The sequence below is a fragment of the Malaclemys terrapin genome, chromosome 21, assembly GCF_027887155.1.
Source record: "Malaclemys terrapin pileata isolate rMalTer1 chromosome 21, rMalTer1.hap1, whole genome shotgun sequence".
NCBI lineage: Eukaryota > Metazoa > Chordata > Testudines > Emydidae > Malaclemys > Malaclemys terrapin.
The window spans coordinates 20,397,868-20,417,111 of record NC_071525.1 but is presented as its reverse complement, the minus strand read 5'-3'; the positions used below and the strand labels follow the sequence as shown (position 1 = coordinate 20,417,111).

The 19,244-nt window shown below is 62.9% G+C and overlaps 2 protein-coding genes across 2 annotated transcripts; both read left to right on the top strand.

Annotated features, from left to right (window-relative positions):
- Positions 1–5,898: 5,898 nt before the first annotated feature.
- On the top strand, positions 5,899–7,506 carry LOC128826856 (adenosine receptor A1-like). Its single transcript, XM_054010363.1, has 2 exons — positions 5,899–6,224; positions 6,526–7,506. The coding sequence occupies exons 1-2, from the start codon at positions 5,899–5,901 to the stop codon at positions 7,259–7,261; spliced, it is 1,062 nt and encodes a 353-aa protein (XP_053866338.1). The 3' UTR covers positions 7,262–7,506.
- Positions 7,507–9,056: 1,550 nt separating this feature from the next.
- On the top strand, positions 9,057–13,405 carry RPS19 (ribosomal protein S19). The gene is made up of 6 exons (XM_054011154.1): positions 9,057–9,105; positions 10,252–10,322; positions 10,565–10,665; positions 11,545–11,728; positions 11,951–12,005; positions 13,342–13,405. The coding sequence occupies exons 2-6, from the start codon at positions 10,252–10,254 to the stop codon at positions 13,366–13,368; spliced, it is 438 nt and encodes a 145-aa protein (XP_053867129.1). The 5' UTR covers positions 9,057–9,105; the 3' UTR covers positions 13,369–13,405.
- The last annotated feature ends 5,839 nt before the right edge of the window (positions 13,406–19,244 follow it).

The following is a 19,244-nucleotide window of genomic DNA, read 5'->3' as shown; positions in this document are numbered from 1 at the left end:
GAGGGCGCATACCTGAGCTTGTAACATGAGAACCCAGGAAGGGGTTGGAGGCCAGGTGACACCTTGGCCCGGGAAACTGAACAAAGGCTGTGGGAGGGGTCGCTGAAGGCAGAGGGCTGGAAGCAGGCTGGAGAGATGGCTGGGAGGCAGAGATTGCTCTGACCTCCCAAGGGGGCTGGGGCGCCCTGGGACCCCAAGCTGGACCTAACTGAGGGGGGCCCTGTTGTCTGTGCCTGCAAGACCTGTCTTGGACTGTATTCCTGTCATCCAAATAAACCTTCTGCTTTACTGGCTGGCTGAGAGTCATGGTGAATCGCAGGAAGCCGGGGGTGCAGGGCCCTGAGTCCCCCAATACTCCGTGACATCCCCAAAGCCCCCGCCCCTGCTCCACCCCCACCCCCCTCTTCCTACCCCTGCTCCGCCCCCGCCCCACCCCCACTCCACCCCTTCCCCAAAGCCCCCGCCCCTGCTCCACTCCCACTGCCTCATCCTACCCCTGCTCCGCCCCCGCCCCGCACCCACTCCGCCCCTTCCCCAAAGCCCCCCCCCACTCCACCCCTTCCCCTGAGGACTGCAGCAGGGGTCGGGCTCTCTGCACTCACCTGCCCCCCAAGCCCTCTCCTGCCCCTCGCAGACCTTGGGCACAGCCCCCCCCCCCCGCGCAGGCCTGGGGCCGCACCCCTCTCCCCCACAGGGGGGCTGTCTAGGGCACCAAAATGGCTAAAGACGGCCCTGCTTGCAGCACCTGGGGGTACCCTGGGCCAGGGAAAGGAGCCGTCCCGGGGGTTTCAGGCGTTGGCACCACCGCCCTGTGTCCCAGAGTCCCCGGGCGATGCTCTGGAACTGCTCCCCACAAAGCCAGGCAGGACTCTGGGGAGCCTCCTCTCCCTCGGAGCAGACTGTCTTCAGGGCAAGAAGCTCACACGGCTTCACCTCCTGGGTCTGACCTTGGAGCTTTCAGCATATGCCCCTCCGTGCGCTTCCCACAGCGAGTCCGCCCAGGCGGGGTCCTGGGGCAGCCAGAGGGTCCTGCACCCCCACTTTGCAGTCAGACGTGACTCTCGGCCAGCCAGTAACACAGAGGTTTATTAGACGACAGGAACATTGTCTAAAACAGAGCTTGTAGGTACAGAGAACAGGACCCCTTGGCCGGGTCCATTCTGGGGCCCAGCGAGCCAGACACTCCCATCTGCCCTCACTTCCTGTCCCCGGCCAGCTCCAAACTGACTCACCCTCCAGCCCCTTCTCCTTTGGGCTTTGTCCCTTTCCTGGGGAGGGAAGTTTGCTACAAACGGAAACTCTGAACAAAGGACTGAAGGACCCATCCCAGCTGGGGTTGTTCCAGAGACTTGATTTGAACCTGCAGTTTATTCCATCCCTGCTACAAGCCTGAACCAAGAACTTCGCCATTTCTGGATGTCATTGATTCCATGTAACCAATTCTAGCTCTCATCCAGATCTTCTTCCTTTTATGAATAAACCTTTAGATTGTAGATTCTAAAGGATTGGTGACAGCGTGATTTGTGGGTAAGATCTGATTTGTATATTGACCTGGGTCTGGGGCTTGGTCCTTTGGGATCAGGAGAACCTTTTTTCTTTTACTGGGGTATTGGTTTTCATAACCATCTGTCCCCATAACGAGTGGCACTGGTGGGGATACTGGGAAACTGGAGTGTCGGAGGGAATTGCTTGTGTGACTTGCGGTTAGCCAGTGGGGTGAGACCAAAGTCCTCTCTGGCTGGCTGGTTTGGTGCCTTAGAGGTGGAGAAACGCCAGCCTGGGGCTGTAACTGGCCTGCTCTGAACGATTTGTCCTGAATTGGCACTCTCCGTTGGGTCCCCCCAGAACTGCATCGTTACACTGCCTGAACTGTGTGCAGTGCCTTTGAACCGCGATTGTTTGGGTGTTGTGAGGCCGTCTGTCACGGGGGGCTCGTGGACTTCCTCCTCTCAAGCCGGCCCGGGAGGGGCTCACGCAGACTAGCTCACACTGGATTCTCCAGGGATCGGCAGCCAGAGAAAGGGGGTTGGGGCTAAATCGCCGGGATTTGAACAGGCTCGGGGCCTTTAACCAACCCCGCCCTTGCCCGTGGGGGGCCCAATCCTTTGGGGAGGGCTGGCAGGCCCCACAGGGCTGGGAGGTGGCTCTGAACTGTGGCATCACAAACGAGACGCCTGCTGCGGGGGACTGTGAAGGACTCACACTCCAGCCGGGGACTCGCTGGTGAGCGCGTTAGCAGGCGGGCAGCTTCTTGGATTGTTTTTTACGTGTTTTCTCTGTAACGCTTCTACCCGAAGAAGAATAAACCTTGCCCAGGGAGCGCTGCCCGCGAGCGCCCCACACCTGGCGCTGACTCAGGTATCGGTCTCTGAGGAGAAAGCAAGCCGTCCCGTTTGCTGGGGAGTTGGGGAGCTGGGCAGGCCGGGGAGCCTCGAACGGGAGCCTTGCTGCGCTGTCGAGGGGGAACAGAGCTCGGGCCGCGGCTCTCTGGCTCCGGGCCAGCAGCCGCTGCTCCAGACTCTGGTTCCCGAGCTCTCTGCTCCCCCCAGACTTGGGATCGTCTCTCCCTTGTAATCCCCAGGGCAGCCCAGCCCTCCTCCGTACACCAAGCTGGGGCGCGACTGGCCTGGGACAGGAAAGATGGGGGACCGGCTACCAGGCGACAGGACCTTTGGGGGCCTAGATCCTCGGCGGGGCGAGCGCTTTCCCGCTCCCGAAGCCCTGGGCACTGCACAGCCCCCGAGCAGGGCCCGGCCTGGAGAACTCACAGCTGGGCGACAGCGAGGGTCGGGTCATGGCTCTGACAGCCGCTCCCCTGGGCGCTCGGGCGGCTGGCGTGAATGGTGGGCTGTGTGCATCGGCCAGCGCATCTGTGGCCATTGGCGCTTCCTATTGGCACGGGTTGGGCACGGGTTTCCTCCGGCTGACTTGGCAATATGGAGGTGGAGGAAACATGAGGCGGCTTATTTTTCCTCCCAATGAATGAATCCTTCCCTTCCTGAACATAAGAACGGCCGGACTGAGTCAGACCAAGGGTCCATCTAGCCCAGTATCGTGTCTGCCGACAGTGGCCAATGCCAGGTGCCCCCGAGGGAATGAACAGAACAGGGAATCATCAAGTGATCCATCCCCTGTCGCCCATTCCCAGCTCTGGCAAACAGAGCTAGGGACACCAGCCCTGCCCATCCTGGCTAATAGCCATTGATGGACCTATCCTCCATGAATTTATCTAGTTCTTTTTTTAACCCTGGAGCCTCCCCCAAGCTTTGGGACTCAGCTGTGGCATGAAACCCCTGGCGCGGCCGGGCAGACACCGGCACTGGTCTCTAGGGGTAGAGAGTTCTGCCTAAGTTCTGCCTCTTTGTACCTGCTGCAATTCGTGACTCTTTCTCGCAGCCGTGGGAGGCTCCCGCCTCGTCCCCCCCGCTCGTTACAGACCCGAGATCCTTTATTGGTGAGAGAGAATCATAGAATATCAGGGTTGGAAGGGATCTCAGGAGGTATCTAGTCCAACCCCCTGCTCAAAGCAGGACCAACCCCAACTAAATCATCCCAGCCAGGGCTTTGTCAAGCCGGGCCTTAAAAACCTCTAAGGAAGGAGATTCCACCACCTCCCTAGGGAACCCATTCCAGTGCTTCACCACCCTCCTAGTGAAATAGTGCTTCCTAATATCCAACCTGGACCTCCCCCACTGCAACTTGAGACCATTGCTCCTTGTTCTGTCATCTGCCACCACTGAGAACAGTCTAGATCCATCCTCTTTGGAACCCCCCTTCAGGTAGTTGACAGCAGCTATCAAATCCCCCCTCATTCTTCTCTTCTGCAGACTAAACAATCCCAGTTCCCTCAGCCTCTCCTCATAAGTCATGTGTTCCAGACCCCTAAACATTTTTGTTGCCCTCCGCTGGACTCTTTCCAATTTTTCCACATCCTTCTTGTAGTGTGGGGCCCAAAACTGGACCCCGTCCCCCATAAACACTCCTCTCGTCAGAACCCGTTTGCGCCGCTCGTTAGACAAACCCGGCGGGAGGGCTCTATGGAGCTCGGCAGCTCAGCCCTTTCGCCAGCAGAAGTTGGTCCAATCAGCGATATTAATGCTCTGGCCTTGTCACTCCGTAGAGGGAGGCAGGCACGTCACAGCCCCTCTCTAGCCGGGAGGTCTGTATTGCAGCTGCCGAGGCACCAGACCTGGTCACCTCGCGGGGCCGGTTAGTCTAGGGAGCCACCCGCAGCGTGCACCCGCCCGGCCGGTAGCTCCCCACGGCAGGAGGACGCTGGGAGACCCGCCAGGCGAAGGTCCCTGCTTCTCGCGAGAGGCGCCTGGGACGGATGGTGCAGGGCAGGGAAGGGCGGGCGGATCGTCGCTCTCCAGCTACCAGCACCTCCCTCTGCTGCCGCCCACGGGGCTCCGGGGCCATCTGCTCTGCCACCCACACTAGCAGCGGGGCCCCAGGGCTCTGACGGCCCCGGCTGCAGCTCTCGGAGCACTGGGGGGGCCACCAACAGCCCCCACTGTTCTCCAGCACGGGCCAGCAGCCTGTTTCTCCAAAGGCCGTCCTGGCCCAGGTCCCCAGCACTCCAGGGGCTGCACGTTCGAATGCTATTTATTAGATGTATTACGGTAGCGCCCAGGTCCCCAGTGTGCCAGGGGCTGCATGTGACTGTTGCTATTTATTAGTTGTATTATGGTAGCGCCCAGGAGCCCCTGGCCTGGCCCAGGACCCCAGCGCGCCAGGGGCTGCACGTTACGGTTGGTATTTATTAGGTGTATTACGGTAGCACCCAGGAGCCCCCATCCTGGCCCAGGACCCCAGCGTGCCAGGGGCTGCACGTTACGGTTGGTATTTATTAGGTGTATTACGGTAGCACCCAGGAGCCCCTGGCCTGGCCCAGGATCCCAGTGCGCCAGGAGCTGCACGTTACAGTTGCTATTTATTAGGTGTATTACGGTAGCACGCAGGAGTCCCCGTCCTGGGCCAGGACCCCAGCGCGCCAGGGGCTGCACGTTACGGTTGGTATTTATTAGGTGTATTACGGTAGCACGCAGGCGCCCCCAATCTGGCCAAGGTCCCCAGCGCGCCAGGGGCTGCACGTTACGGTTGGTATTTATTAGGTGTATTACGGTAGCACGCAGGCGCCCCCAATCTGGCCAAGGTCCCCAGCGCGCCAGGGGCTGCACGTTATGGTTGGTATTTATTAGGTGTATTACGGTAGCACGCAGGAGTCCCCGTCCTGGGCCAGGACCCCAGCGCGCCAGGGGCTGCACGTTACGGTTGGTATTTATTAGGTGTATTACGGTAGCACGCAGGCGCCCCCAATCTGGCCAAGGTCCCCAGCGCGCCAGGGGCTGCACGTTACGGTTGGTATTTATTAGGTGTATTACGGTAGCACGCAGGAGTCCCCGTCCTGGGCCAGGACCCCAGCGCGCCAGGGGCTGCACGCATACAGAACCCAGAGCCGGGCCCTGCCCCAGGGAGCTCCCAGCCCTGCATTCGTCATGAGGGGCGAACCGCTGAAGTGCCAGAATTAGAGGTCAGGTGTTTATCTGAACCTCTGGTTGGGGGGAACCCCTACCCCACCCTGAGCACACACCCCCCCCCCCCGCACACTCCCCCCCCCCCACGAGTAGTGCCTCAGTCTGCCCGCGCCCTCGCTTGCTCCCCAAACCCGCAGGCACCTTGCTGGTCCCCGCCGTTCTCCCGCCGCCAGCTGGCACCTGTCACCCGCGTGGGAGCCGGATCGATCCACGCGGCGCCCGCCCTCCACAGCCCTCATCTGTTTGCTCAGGGATCGCTCGGCAAACGCAGCCGGCAGCCGCTTATCACTGGGCAGGGCCGGCTGCAGGGGACGCTCCCTTCAGCAGCAGGGCTGGCAGGTGCCCCCTCACCCCTGTCCCGATGGATCTGTACCTCGGCTTCGTCATTCTGGAGGGGCTCCTGGCCCTGGCCGTGGTGGCCACCAACCTGCTGGTGTGCGCCGCGCTCTGCCTGCACCGGGAGCTGCGGAGCGTCACCAACTGCCTGGTGGCCTGCCTGGCGCTGGCCGACCTGGGCGTGGGCGCCCTGGCCATCCCCTTCTCCATAGTGCTCAGCCTGGAGCTCACCCTCTGCTTCTACACCTGCCTCTTCCTGGCCTGCTTCCCGCTGGTCACCACCCAGTTCTCCATCCTCCTGCTACTGCTCATCGCACTCAACGCCCACCTGAAAATCCGTCTGCCCAGCAGGCAAGAGAGACGGGCCCCCCCGAGCGCGTGGGGTGGGGGGCGGGGCCTCCCGGGGGTGTGGGACTCGCCAGCTGGGCTGGCTCCAGGGCCGGGCAAACCAGTCTGTGGCCCCGGTGGGTCTGAGGGCCGTACTGCTCCTAGCAGACCTTGGGGGGCAGCTCCCCTCCGGCCAGCAGCATTGGCACACAGGCTCCAGCGCACGCCAGGCCATCCCGGTGGGAGTGGCTTTGCCCAGGCTGCCGGGCGGCTGGAGGGCGTCTGTGGAGCCCACCAGGGCCCTGAGCCAGCTCTCTCCTTGCAGCTACGCCATGTACGTGAGGAGGGGCCGGGTGCTGGGCGCCGTGGGCCTGTGCTGGCTGCTGTCGCTGCTGATCGGCCTCTCCCCCATGATGGGTTGGAACCGGCAGGGGCGCTACATGGAGCAGAACTGGAACCGGACCCTGGCTGTCAGCTACGCCGCCGAGCGAGCCGCCGTGGTCCTCATCGCCCGCGACCAGCCCTACGGCGGCTTCCTCTCCAAGGTGTACCCGGGCACGCGCGGGGCGCCCCCCTACAGCCACCTGCACGACGAGCACCTGGGGCGCTGCTCCTTCACCTCCGTCTTCGCCCCCGAATACCTGGTCTACTTCGTCTTCTTCGCCTGCACGCTGCTGCCCCTGGGCGCCCTGCTGGGCATCTACGCCGACCTCTTCCGGCTGGTGCGCGGGCACTTCCTCGCCCAGCCGCTGCGGGCGGCCAAGCGAGGGGAGCTGCCGATGGCTCGCACCCTCCTCCTCCTGCTCGGCATCTTCTGCTTCTGCTGGATCCCGCTGCACGTCATCTACTGCGTCCGGCTCCTCTGCCCCAGGTGCCGGAGCTACGCGGCCCTGGACCGCCTGGCCGTGCTGCTGTCCCACCTCAACTCCCTGGCCAACCCGCTGGTCTACGCCATGAGGAAGAAGGACTTCGGGCGGACGCTCAGGTCCGTCTGCCTCCGCTACGTCCCGTGCTGCTCCCGCGCCAAGGTTCATCCCCAGGGCCAGAGCGGCCGAAGATAAGGACCAAGGCCCAGCCCTGCTCCCTGGCGGCCCGATCCCAGCATAGCGCCCCGCTGAGCTCCCTGTCCTATTTGTAAAGGGAAGGGGTGACGCCCCCCCGCCCCCAATCTCTGATGCCTGCCCCCTCAGCAACTCCCCAGCCACGGGCTGGGTTTTCTTCTCCTGTCTTTGTGTCCCTGGGGTTATTGGCTGTTCAATACAGGCCCCATCCTGGAGGGTGGCTTGCGCTGAGCTCTGGCCATGGGTTCAAGGACGTTGGGTGCCATCCCTGGCTGGGCGAGTTGGAGACACCCAGCCCCGCCAGCCAGCGCGAGCAGGGAAAACGGGGGGGCTCCCTCCGGCTCACGGAGCAATTATTGAAGAAGTGGTGGTAGGGATTGATCACCCAGCTGTCGGGCAATAAAACCATCCCGTGACGGCAGCGTGAGCCTGGCCTCCGTCCTGTACTGAACGTTTGTTAAATCGATTCTGGGAAAGGGCAGGGGTGGGGGGCCACGGGCCTGGGAGGGACTGGCTGGCTGGGGGTGGGGGGAACAGACCACGGCTCCCTTCCAACCAGGCTGTTCCCAGCTGGGGGGGAGGGCAGTGGCGGATTGGGGGGGGTGGTTCCCAGCTGGTGGGGGGCCAGGGGCAGTGGGCTGGGAGGGACTGGCTGGCTCGGGGGGGGGGGGAGGGGATGGTTCCCAGCTGGCAGGGAAGGGGGGTATTGGGAAGGACTAGCTGAGGTGGGGGCTGGTTTGGGGTGGGGAATGGGCCACAGCTCCGTCAAAGGCAGCACGTTTCCAGATGGGGGGGGACTCAGGAGGGACTGGCTGACTCGGGGGTGGGAGGGGGATCGGGTCATGGCTCCATCCAGCGCAGGTCGTTCCCAGGTGGTGGTGCGGGGGGGGACTGGCTGGCTCGGGGGGGCTGGGGGAGGGGGATCGGGCCATGGCTCCGTCCAGCGCAGGTCGTTCCCAGGTGGTGGTGGTGGTGGTGGGGGGACTGGCTGGCTCGGGGAGCTGGGGGGAGGGTGACCAGACAGCAAATGTGAAAAATCGGGACAGGGCTGGGGGGTAATAGGAGCCTATATAAGAAAAAGACCCAAACATCGGGACTTGCCCTATAAAATCGGGACATCCGGTCACCCAAGCTGGGGGAGGGGGATTGGCTCCATTCCCAGCTGGTGAGGCGGGGGGGGGTGGGGGTGGGGGCCTGGCTCCAGCTGCCCGGCAATGGCAAAGGTGACCCAGTGAAACTCCCCAGCATGGCAATGAGGCGCTGTGATGTCACAATGAGACTGTGATAAGGTGAGATGATGTCACAATGAGTCTCTGTGATGTCACAATGAGACTGTGATAGGGTGAGATGATGTCACAATGAGTCTCTGTGATGTCACAATGAGGCTGTGATAGGGTGAGATGATGTCACAATGAGTCTCTGTGATGTCACAATGAGGCTGTGATAAGGTGAGATGATGTCACAATGAGTCGCTCTGATGTCACCAGACTGTAATCAGACGCGGTGACATCGCATTTGGATGCTGTGACGTCATGGGACTGCGATTAGATGCGGTTACATCACACCTCGAGGCAGTGATGTCACAACGAAGCGATGTTACGTCACACTTCCGCCCCGCAGCGCTGGACAAGCGGCGTTTGCGCCGCGCGCTGATTTCCCCGCCCCCCGACTTCCGCCCCGCGCGGCCCCGCCCGCCCCGTCCCGCTCGGCGGCGATTGGCCGAGCCCAGCTCTCGCGGGGCGCGATTGGGCGAGCGGCTCTCGCGGGATCTGGGGCCCGTGGTCTGAGGGCGGGCGGCCCCGTACGGCCCTTTCCGAGCCCGGCAGCGCGGAGCCAGCAGCGAGGTGAGGAGCGGGGGGGGCTGGGCCCGGCCAGGGACCCCCCCGCATGGACCCCCCCGCGCCCCCCCGCCCCCTCCCCGCATGGACCCCCCCCGCGCCCCCCCCGTCCGGCCCCCGCCCCCGCCCCCCCCGGCCAGGGACCCCCCCGCATGGACCCCCCCGCCCCCCCCCGCCCCCTCCCCGCATGGACCCCCCCGCGCCCCCCCGTCCGGCCCCCGCCCCCGCTACCCCCCGCATGGACCCCCCCGCGCCCCCCCCGTCCGGCCCCCGCCCCCCCCGGCCAGGGACCCCCCCGCATGGACCCCCCCGCGCCCCCCCGTCCGGCCCCCGCCCCCCCCGGCCAGGGACCCCCCCGCATGGACCCGCCCGGCCCCTGCCCCGCGGCCTGGGCCGCCCCCGTATGGAGCCCCCGCTCCCGCCCGGCCCGCGGGACCCCCCCCCCCGGGGACAGGCCGCGGGGGGGGGCGCTTCGGGGTGGGGGAGAGTTGCTGGGTGCGGGCACTGGGGGGGGGGCAGCCCCGTGTCGGGGGGGGGCGCTGGGGGCAGCCCCGTGTCGGGGGGGGGCGCTGGGGGCAGCCCTGCGTCACGTGGGCTCCGATCTGCCCTGTGGGCCATGCTGGAGCCTTTCCCTGCCCGCCCCTTGCCCAGCGGGGGGGGGGGCTGGCCCCGGGGCTGTGGTACCTGAAGGCCCCCCCGAGGTGGGGGGCAGGCAGGGTGTGTGGGTGGCTGGGCAGGATCAGCCCCCGCCGGGGCTGAGCTCATCTGGATTTGTGCCTCTGCCCTGTGGGGCACCGGGAACCCAGACCCGGCTCCCCGCCCCCGCCCAGCTCCTACAGTCACTCCTGGGTTTCTGCAGCGCCTGGCCGGGTGGCACCCGGCTGCTGCCATGATACTGGCCCGTGGGGACTGCGGGGGGCCCCGCCTAGGCTGGACGGAGAACCCCGATCCCCCCTGTGCCCGCGCCGGGCGGGGGTGCTCTCCCTGTCCCGGGGGTGCTCCTGGGTCTGGGCCCAGAGCTCCCACTTTGCATCCCAGCAGGGTCAGCTCCGCCGTGGAGCTAAACCCAGCTCCCCCCTGGGGAAAGCCGGGGTCCTGTGCGCGCGTCCAGGGGCCCTGAGTAGCTTGTAGCACGGCTCCCCTGTCTTGCAGATGCCTGGTGTCACGGTGAAAGACGTTAACCAGCAGGAGTTCGTCAGGGCCCTGGCTGCCTTCCTCAAGAAGTGAGTTTTACCCTGTCCCGGGGGCGGCAGGACGAGGCTTATTCAGACCGGGGGAGGGCTGGTCGGGGCAGCTGCCGCGGATCTGGCCAGGATAAGTTTCCTCTCCCAAAATGCCCCTTTTGATCTCCCCGCACTCCTCGGGCCCTGGGCAGTCTCCCCTGCAGGCCTGCCCGCTGTCGCGTGGACATGCAGCGTTCCCCCCCAGCTAGGCTGCTGCTGACTTGTCCCTGGCTTGCTTCCAGGTCAGGAAAGCTGAAGGTGCCCGAGTGGGTGGATACGGTCAAGCTCGCCAAGCACAAGGAGTTGGCCCCGTACGATGAGAACTGGTTCTACACCCGAGCAGGTAAGAATTCCAGCCCTGCCTATAGCAGCGAGGGGCGCGTTTGCCTCCCCATAGCCAGCGGAGCAGTGACCCCGAATGACCTGGGGGGTCACAGCCCACTTCCCTCCCACGCCGGCTGTCGCTGTCCAGTCTTCTCGGGACTTCAGCTTGTGTGTCACGCCCTGCAGAGCGGCCGCCAGCCTCAGCCAGCAAACGCAGAACAAATCCGGAATCTGAGTGCTCGGCACTTAAAGTAGTGTGTTGTGTTAGAGCCCGTTGGGAGCTGGGGGTGTGGGAGGAGATGCCCTGACCGCGATCAGACCGAGCACCCTGTGTTGCTAGTGAGGGACTGTGGCCTTGCGTCTCTGATCCATGGGTTTGGCCACCGCCGTTCCTCTGTCCGTCTCCCGGTGCTGTCTGAGGGCCTCTGGCGGCTCGTTTGTGACTCTTGGGTTGGCTCATGAACACGCCACGTAGGGCAAAGGGACGGGCTCTGAGTTCAGCCTTTCCTGCCCCGGAGCCTCGTCTGGCTGGCGAGAGGCTCTCGAATGCGTCCCGCGTCCCGAACCCTCCAGCGCTGAACTAGAGAAACGTCCGGGCTCTGATCCCAGCCCCCCTTGCCCTGGGTTTGTTACTGAGGGGTCGGCTTGTGCTCTGATTTCACCAGCCCCGCAGGCTCGGGGGGGGGGTGGGGGTGGCGGGAGGAACTCTGCCCTGTGCAGCGATTCCGGCACCGCCGGCTTCCTAGCTGGCAAACCGAGCCCTGAGCCCCCGAGTCTCCTGGTCGCTGCGCCTTCCCTCGCCTGCCGGGGCAGAGTGGCTGTGCGGAGCAGGGGAGGGGGGGGGCGTGGAAGCAGCTGCCGAGACGCCAGGCTAACGGCTCTGCCTGTGGTTCTGCAGCGTCCACGGCCCGGCACCTGTACCTCCGCGGTGGTGCCGGCGTCGGCTCTATGACCAAGATCTACGGGGGCCGGCAGCGCAACGGCGTCATGCCCAGCCACTTCAGCCGCGGCTCCAAGAGCGTGGCCAGGCGGGTGCTGCAGGCCTTGGAGGGGCTGAAAATGGTGGAGAAGGATCAGGATGGGTGAGTGTCGAGGGGCCTGGCTGGACGTCGCTGCTGGGCGGGAGGAGAGGCGGGGTTCAGAGCAGCCCATCGGGTTGGCACTGAGTGCTCCGGGCGTCGGAGCCCGATCTGAATGCTGCGTGGTGGGCGCGGGCTGCAGCCGAGCCGGCTCCAGGGCCTGGGGTGCTGGGAGAGGCGTTATTCCCCAGTGACGGATTCTTTACCTTTCCTGTTTCCTTCCAGAGGTCGCAAACTCACCCCCCAGGGACAGAGAGATCTGGACAGAATCGCCGGCCAGGTAACGCTGCCTTCCCACCCCCGTGTGCTTGGTAGGGCCTGGGGACTGTTGTACTTAAAGTACTGCACAGGATCTTTTCAGGGGGAATAAGGCAAAATGCCACATTTATTAGTAATACATGTGTTCATTAACACTGTATTATATGCATATAATATATTACACTTACGCTCACACACACACACAAACCCATTCCGTCTTGTTGTTACCAATTAGTTGCTCCCCTTAACTTCACTGGCCAGGTGAGTTAGATGGAGGAGGGGGTGGAGCCGGGCTTCTGCCGATCCGGATCGATGCTCCCATGTTGACAAGACGAGACCCGGGGTCCTCTGCAAGACACCTCACTTTTATAGCAGCTTTCCTCTTATGCAAATCTAGACCAGATTTAAACTCTGTGTCTGTGTCTATTGGTCTTTCGTGCTGCTTTCTTTTGAGTGTTGTCCCAATGGTGCAAAGAGGGTGTTTCCAAAAGAAGGTGCTTGCTTCTAACCCCCGAGGCCGTCAGTATATCTGCTTGTCTTTAATGAGCCCACTTGACACGTTTTATTGTTCTTGGGTCTGGCTCCCAGCCCCTCTCCAACAGTTGAGGCTGTCTGGAGGTGCTGCCTTCCATGCCTTGCTCATCCACACCTCATTCATTCAACAGGGCAATTGATTAAGAGGGGAGGGTGGGGGAAGAGCTCTTGTTCTACTGCTAGCAAAAAGAAATTTTTCTTCTATCTTATTCTATCCTTAGGGGCTATAATATTATACCAAGGGTAATGCAAAGTTTTTAAATGAGGTTTTGATACAAAGTCCCATGAAAACAGAGGTCACACGTGGGTAGACCCACCACAAGGTTATATGAAGAGGCACAATGTAAAGTCATATGAAAATTATCAGAAATTTATCTACAGGACCCCGCCCGTGTGTCCAGGGTCACTGAAAGTGGGTTTAGGTCAGCCCATGGCAGCGTGGCAAGGGACGTTCTCCCTGCCCCCACGCCCAGGAAAAAGCCGGCCCCGGCCGCGTAGTGCTGGGCGTCCCCATTCCTCGCTCGCTCGCTTGCCTCTCCTGCAGGGGCCGAGCGCTTCCAGCACAGAACTGAACCCGACCCCGGCTCCGGCCCAGTGCCCGTCGGCAGAATGCGGAGTCGTGCCTAGAAAGGAACCAAAGCTGCCCTGAGACAGTCAGCAAAGACTGACCGTTCCTGCTGCGCTCTAGTGCTGTCGGGGTCTGCGCGAAGTGGCGTGTGACCGTCACAGCCTGTCCCGTGAGGGGGCGGGAGGGGGGTGCACCTAGACTGTCTTACCGCCGCTCCCCTCTCCGGCACGGCTCTCACCCGCCTCCTCTCTTCCAGGTGGCAGCTGCAAACAAGAAACATTAAAACGAGCGTCAGAGAATAAAACCCGGTTCCTGTTTCACGCCTACGCCTGTTCCTTTGCGAGGCTTCCATCGCGCTGGGGCGGCCGGCAGCTCACCGGCCCGTTCTGCGGCGACCCTCGGGGATGGGGAGCATCCGCAACGGAGACCTGGAGCTTTCTGACGGCCCTGGGTTGAATCCAACCGGGAGGGGGGGTTTAGCTGCAGAGTCTTTCTCCTCTGGGCACTTGTTTGAAGCCCCCTAGGTGCCAAAAGTTGGTCCCCGTCTTTCTGGGGTCCCAGGTCATTTTCTGGTGGGTGGGGAGATGTCACCATCTTGGGTGTCTGCAGAGTCGTCTCCTCCTCCTCCCCCCGCACTGCCCCAAGCAGGGCTGTGCATTACATGGGGGAGCCTAGATGTGAGGGGGGGCCCCCCCCAGAAGGGCAAGGAAGTGTGTAGGACACCCCCCTCTGCCCCCCCATCACTGCAGTACCCTGGGACGCTCCCCGCTGTCCTGTAGAGCCGGAGCCTGGCTCCCGTGACCGGGATCTCCGCAGACAGACACCGGCTGCTTCCCCGTGGCGCAGGGCAGGTGTGTCCGAGGGCAGCTCCGAGGCGGCCGCTCGCTCCAGGTCCCGGCCAGCGCTGAGACCCGGCTGCCCTGTGGGGGGCTAGGCTGCTGTCGTGGGCAGTGTGGAAAGCCCAGCACACCCCGGGCACTTGGGTGTGGGTGTGTGTGTGTGAGAGAGAGAGAGAGTTTGGAGACACAGCAGCTGTTGTGTTCTGCTGCTCCACTCCCCTCCGGCTGCCAGGAGCCAAGGTTGGATGACTGGGCAGGGGACGTACAACGCAGGCGGTAACTAGCCGGATCTACGCGGCACTGGCTCACCGGGGCTGGTTTTGGGCACCAAGAGGTGGCTACATTGGCAAAGCCACACAAACGATGCAGGTTGGGGCCGCCTGGCCTCGGAGGAGCTGTGGGAAGAACTGGGCATGTTCAGCCTGCAGCAGATGGTGGGGGACTGATGGGTCTTCGCTGGCTTTGAGCAAATGTTCTCCGAGTCCCCTGCGTCTTCTGGAGCAAAGGAGGTTTCAGTGGGACATGGGGGAGAGCTTTCCTTGGCCACTTCAGCAGGGGGCGGGTGCCCTAGGGCCCTGTGGGATCCTGGCCCCAGAGGGTTTTACGACCAGGTTGCATGAACCCCAGTCAGGGCTGGTCTAGGGTTCCTTGGCCCCGTCTCCCTGCAGGGGCTGGAGCAGGGACCGCTTGGCTGGATCGGTGGCTTGCAGAGGAAGCCGGGTGCCAGGGGTGAGCAGCTCGGAGGAATTCCTCCCTGGGGGCCGGGCAATGGCCGGAAGCCCATCATCCCTGCTGCTGAGAGCCCTGTCCATGAACAGCTTCACCCCGGGCTAGAGCCGGTCTTAGCTCAGCGGCCATCACAGGGCCATCGGCCCAGCCCGCCTGGCTCTGGGCAGTCCAGGGGTCCCCAGGCAGAGTACAAAGCAGTTTGGGACTCTCCCCGGTCAGTCGCTCCGTGTACCCGTCCAAGGAGGACCCCGGGTTTCTCCCGCTGCTACGTTTGGTAGCGTAGGGGTGTGTCTTCGCTCCCGCTCAGAGCCCAGATCCGCTGTGCAGCGTCCGCTCCGTTCCCTGGTTTCACGAAGAACCTTTGCTGGGCCGAGGCCGTGTGAGCTGAGCGCTGCTGGGCCAGGACCCCGGGGTCCCTCTGCCAACGTGTCGCGCCAGGCTGGGGTCTGGTCCCGAAGCACCCACTGCTGGCCAACCAGATGTCGATTATCCAATGCTCAGTGAGGGAGACGCCCAGATACTGCTCCCAGCTAGGGGTCCCCCTGCTCCCTGAGGGGGAGTGAGGAGCAACGCTGGCTCCCTGCATCCAGGTCACTTTCCCCTCCTGGGCCACGCGGCTGCTCTGCCCCCCTGTCATGGAGTATTGGGGGACTCAGGGCCCTGCACCCCCGGCTTCCTGCGATTCACCATGACTCTCAGCCAGCCAGTAAAGCAGAAGGTTTATTTGGATGACAGGAACACAGTCCAAGACAGGTCTTGCAGGCACAGACAACAGGACCCCCTCAGTTAAGTCCAGCTTGGGGTCCCAGGGCATTCCAGTCCACCCCCCTTTGGGGGGTCAGAGCCATCTCTCCCTCCCAGCCATCTCTCCAGCTCGCTTCCAGCACTCTGCCTTCAGCGACCCCTCCCACAGCCTTTGTTCGCATCCGAAGAAGTGGGCTGTAGTCCACGAAAGCTTATGCTCTAATAAATTTGTTAGTCTCTAAGGTGCCACAAGTACTCCTGTTAGCCTTTGTTCAGTTTCCCGGGCCCCGGAGTCACCTGACCTCCAACCCCCTCCTGGGTTCTCATGTTACAAGCTCAGGTATGTTCCCTTGGGCCGACTCCCATCCCCCGATGCAGACCATCCTAGTCACACTCCCCTGTCAGCATTCCCACACCCCAGCAAGAACAGTCCCAGTTCGTCACATCTCTCCCCCCTTCGAGACCGAACTGAGCAGGGTCACTTTAGCCAGTGACCTGGGGAAGTTCGAACCTACCCCCGTTCCCATGGATGCCCCCGCATCCCTCCAGTTCCTTGGTGGGAATTACACCAGGCCCCTTCCGTTCCACGCCCCCCCTTAGGTCGGGGTGCTTGATGGCACTCGCAGTTCGCATGTGGGAAGGTTTATGCGGCCTGTGCCCTTTTCCCACCCCCATACCTCTGGGGTTCCAACTGGGCTGTGGTCTTCTCCCAGCGCTCCAGTCTGGAGGTCTGTGCTTTGGGCTCTCTTGGTTTAGAGCCGCCCTTTTAACCTTGGCCACCCTCCGGAAAGGATCCTTTATGCTGGGCAAGGGTCCTAAAGCTGTTTTCCCCTAGTCCCAGGCCTTCCTCCCCCTCTGACAGGGGTCACAGGATCGGCAGTACTGTCGGACAGTAACAAAGACCCCAGGCCAGTAAAAGCTCCGTAGCAGTCTCTGCTGGGTACGCCAGGTTCCCTGGTGCCCTGAGAGGGGAATATCATGGGCCCGGCACAGCAGCTGGTGGCGATACTTCTGGGGTACCACCAGCTGCCTCCTGATCCCCCCTGACTCCATTTTCCCTGGGGGAGCCCATTCTCGGTACAGGAACCCCTTCTCCCACAGGAACCTTTTCCGGCCACCTCGTCCCATGGTCTGTACCGCATTGAGGTCGGCCAGGTCCCTTATCTTCCGCAAGGAGGGATCTCTCTGCAACTCGGCCTGGAACTCAGCAGCTGGGACAGGGATGGCCACCTGCTCTTTCTCGCCCGCTGGGCCTGAAGCTGCAGCCTCCCTGAGCCGTGTCCCTGGGCGTTCCCTCCCCACCAGGTTAGGGTCCTGCGCCTCAGGCAAGGCACCCCCCCCAAGGCCAGGGCGTAGGGCCCCTCGCCGGCTCTGACTGCGGGTCACAACCAGTGCCCTTTGGGGGTTGCTTGGCCAGTTCTCCAGGTCCCCCCCCATCAATACCTCAGTGGGCAAATACGGGTGTACCCCCACATCCTTGGGGCCCTCCTTGGCCCCCCACTTCAGGTGTACCCTTGCCACGGGCACTTTGACTGGTGTTCCGCCCACCCCCGTCAGGGTCAGGTAGGAGTTGGGCACCACCTGATCTGGGGCCACCACCTCGGGCCGGGCCAGCGTCACCTCTGCGCCCGTATCCCAGTATCCATTGACCTTCCTCCCATCCACCTCCAGGGGAACAAGGTACTCTCTCCGGAGGGACAGCCCCGCGCCTACCGTATAAACCAAAAACCCTGAGTCTGGAGCATCCAGCCCCCTAGAGGAGCTGGCCTGGGGCCCTTCTCTCTCTTGAGCAGTTGATAAGCTGCCAGCCCCTCTCGCGTGGGAAGCCGGCCCCTCGTCCGTCTGGGCCTCTACCAAGTTAACCCGGTGCGGGTTCGGTCTGCTCAGTCTGTCCTTGAGCTTGGGGCACTGGGCCCGAACGTGGCCTCTTCGGCCGCAGTAATAGCAGCTCATGTCCTGTGGGTCCCCTCGAGCCGGTCGGTTGTCCCTGACGCTGGGCATTCCCCGTGGGAGGGGATTCCCCATATTCCCCCTTTGGGAGGTCCCAGGGTGACTCTCTCTCTGCATCGCGGCGGGCCTGTTCCTTTGGGGCTCCTCCCTGCCACCCCCTGACCGGCTCTTTACAAACTCATCGGCCAGCTGCCCGGCGTGTCGCGGGTTCTCTGGCTTTCTGTCCACCAACCACAGCCTCAGGTCGGATGGGCACCGCTCATACAGTTGCTCCAGTACCAGCAGTTTAATCAGGTCCTCCTTCGTCTGGGCCCCACCAGCCCACTTGCTGGCGTATCTTTCCATGCGGACGGCTAGTTGCAGATATGAGATCTCAGGGGTTTTATCTTGACTCCGGAACCTTCCCCGGTACATCTCAGGAGTCAGCCCAAACTCTCGTAGCAGGGCCTTTTTGAATAGTTCGTAGTCCCCTTTCTCTGCCTCTCCCACTTGGCGGTACAATGCCACGGATTTGGGGTCCAGTAAGGGGGTAAGGACCCGGAGTCTGTCCGCGGGATCCACCCGGTGCAGCTCGCAGGCCGTCTCAAAGGCCTCCAGGAAGTCATCCATGTCCTCCCCCTCCTTGTATGGGGCCATGATGCACTTATCAAAGCTCCGTGCAGTCCTGGGTCCCCCCTCACTCACCGCAGCCGGGGGTTCGCTGCCCTTCAATCTCGCCAGTTCCAGGTCATGCTGACGCTGTCTCTCTTCATGCTGTCTCTGTCTCTCATTCTCCTCCCGTTCCTGCTGACGCTGTCTCTCTTCACGCTGATGCTGTCTCTCTTCATGCTGTCTCTGTTGTTCACGATCCTCCAGCTCTCTCAGTTTTAGCTCTTTCTCCCATTCCAGCCAATTCCGCTCCCCGGATGCCGAACGTCGCCGGGAGGATCCTCTGCTGGCCGGCGAGCTTCGCCGGGAGGGTCCCCTGCTGGCCGGGGGGGTCACGGCGCCCTCGGTATTTGCTGGGCTCCTCCCCCCCCTTCCCCTAGGCATAGGAAGGAGGGGTCTCGGGAAGCCCTCAGCAGCCGGCTGACCACTCCCAGCTGGGACAGACACTGGTGCCTGCGCTGCATTTGCCAGGCTGCTTCCCTGAGACACAGGGATCAGTTCATTCGCGCGATCGTCCGCCTCCAGCTGGGCAATGAGCTGTTCTTTGGTGAGCCTCCCAATGCGCAGCCCCCTCTGCTTGCACAGCTCCACCAGGTCGCTCTTAAGCCGCTTGGCATACATCTTCCTGCTGGCCACTCACCGGCCTGTGTGCTCACAGCTCCCCACAGTTCCCAGGGGGCCCCCTAGTGTGCCAGCCCTTCTCGAGGTCACCGCCTCTCTGCCAGGGTCGAGCTGCAGACTCCTCCGCCCCTGGGACCACTCGCTGCGATCCCCCCGGGGGACCCTGTTACTGCAAAAGTCCTTCTCGCTGGTCACACACTCCCAGGGGTAATAACCGTCTCTCTCCCACTCTTCAGCCGGCCTGGTCCCCATCAATCCCCCTTCGTTTTACTGCTCCCCAGTCACTTACGGCAGGAAGCGCCGTCCACGGGGTGCAGTAGATCCCACCGCTGCCACCAGTTGTCACGGAGTATTGGGGGACTCAGGGCCCTGCACCCCCGGCTCCCTGCGATTCACCATGACTCTCAGCCAGCCAGTAAAGCAGAAGGTTTATTTGGATGACAGGAATACAGTCCAAGACAGGTCTTGCAGGCACAGACAACAGGACCCCCTCAGTTAAGTCCAGCTTGGGGTCCCAGGGCATTCCAGCCCACCCCCCTTTGGGGGGTCGGAGCCATTTCTCCCTCCCAGCCATCTCTCCAGCTCGCTTCCAGCACTCTGCCTTCAGCGACCCCTCCCACAGCCTTTG

Bases quoted from the DNA above. Each gene is read 5' to 3' on its own strand.
- LOC128826856 (XM_054010363.1), top strand. From the start codon at position 5,899: ATGGATCTGTACCTCGGCTTCGTCATTCTGGAGGGGCTCCTGGCCCTG. The intron at 6,225-6,525 runs GCAAGAGAGACG...CTCTCCTTGCAG, and splicing joins AAAATCCGTCTGCCCAGCAG to CTACGCCATGTACGTGAGGA.
- RPS19 (XM_054011154.1), top strand. From the start codon at position 10,252: ATGCCTGGTGTCACGGTGAAAGACGTTAACCAGCAGGAGTTCGTCAGG. The intron at 10,666-11,544 runs GTAAGAATTCCA...GTGGTTCTGCAG, and splicing joins CTGGTTCTACACCCGAGCAG to CGTCCACGGCCCGGCACCTG. The intron at 11,729-11,950 runs GTGAGTGTCGAG...GTTTCCTTCCAG, and splicing joins GTGGAGAAGGATCAGGATGG to AGGTCGCAAACTCACCCCCC.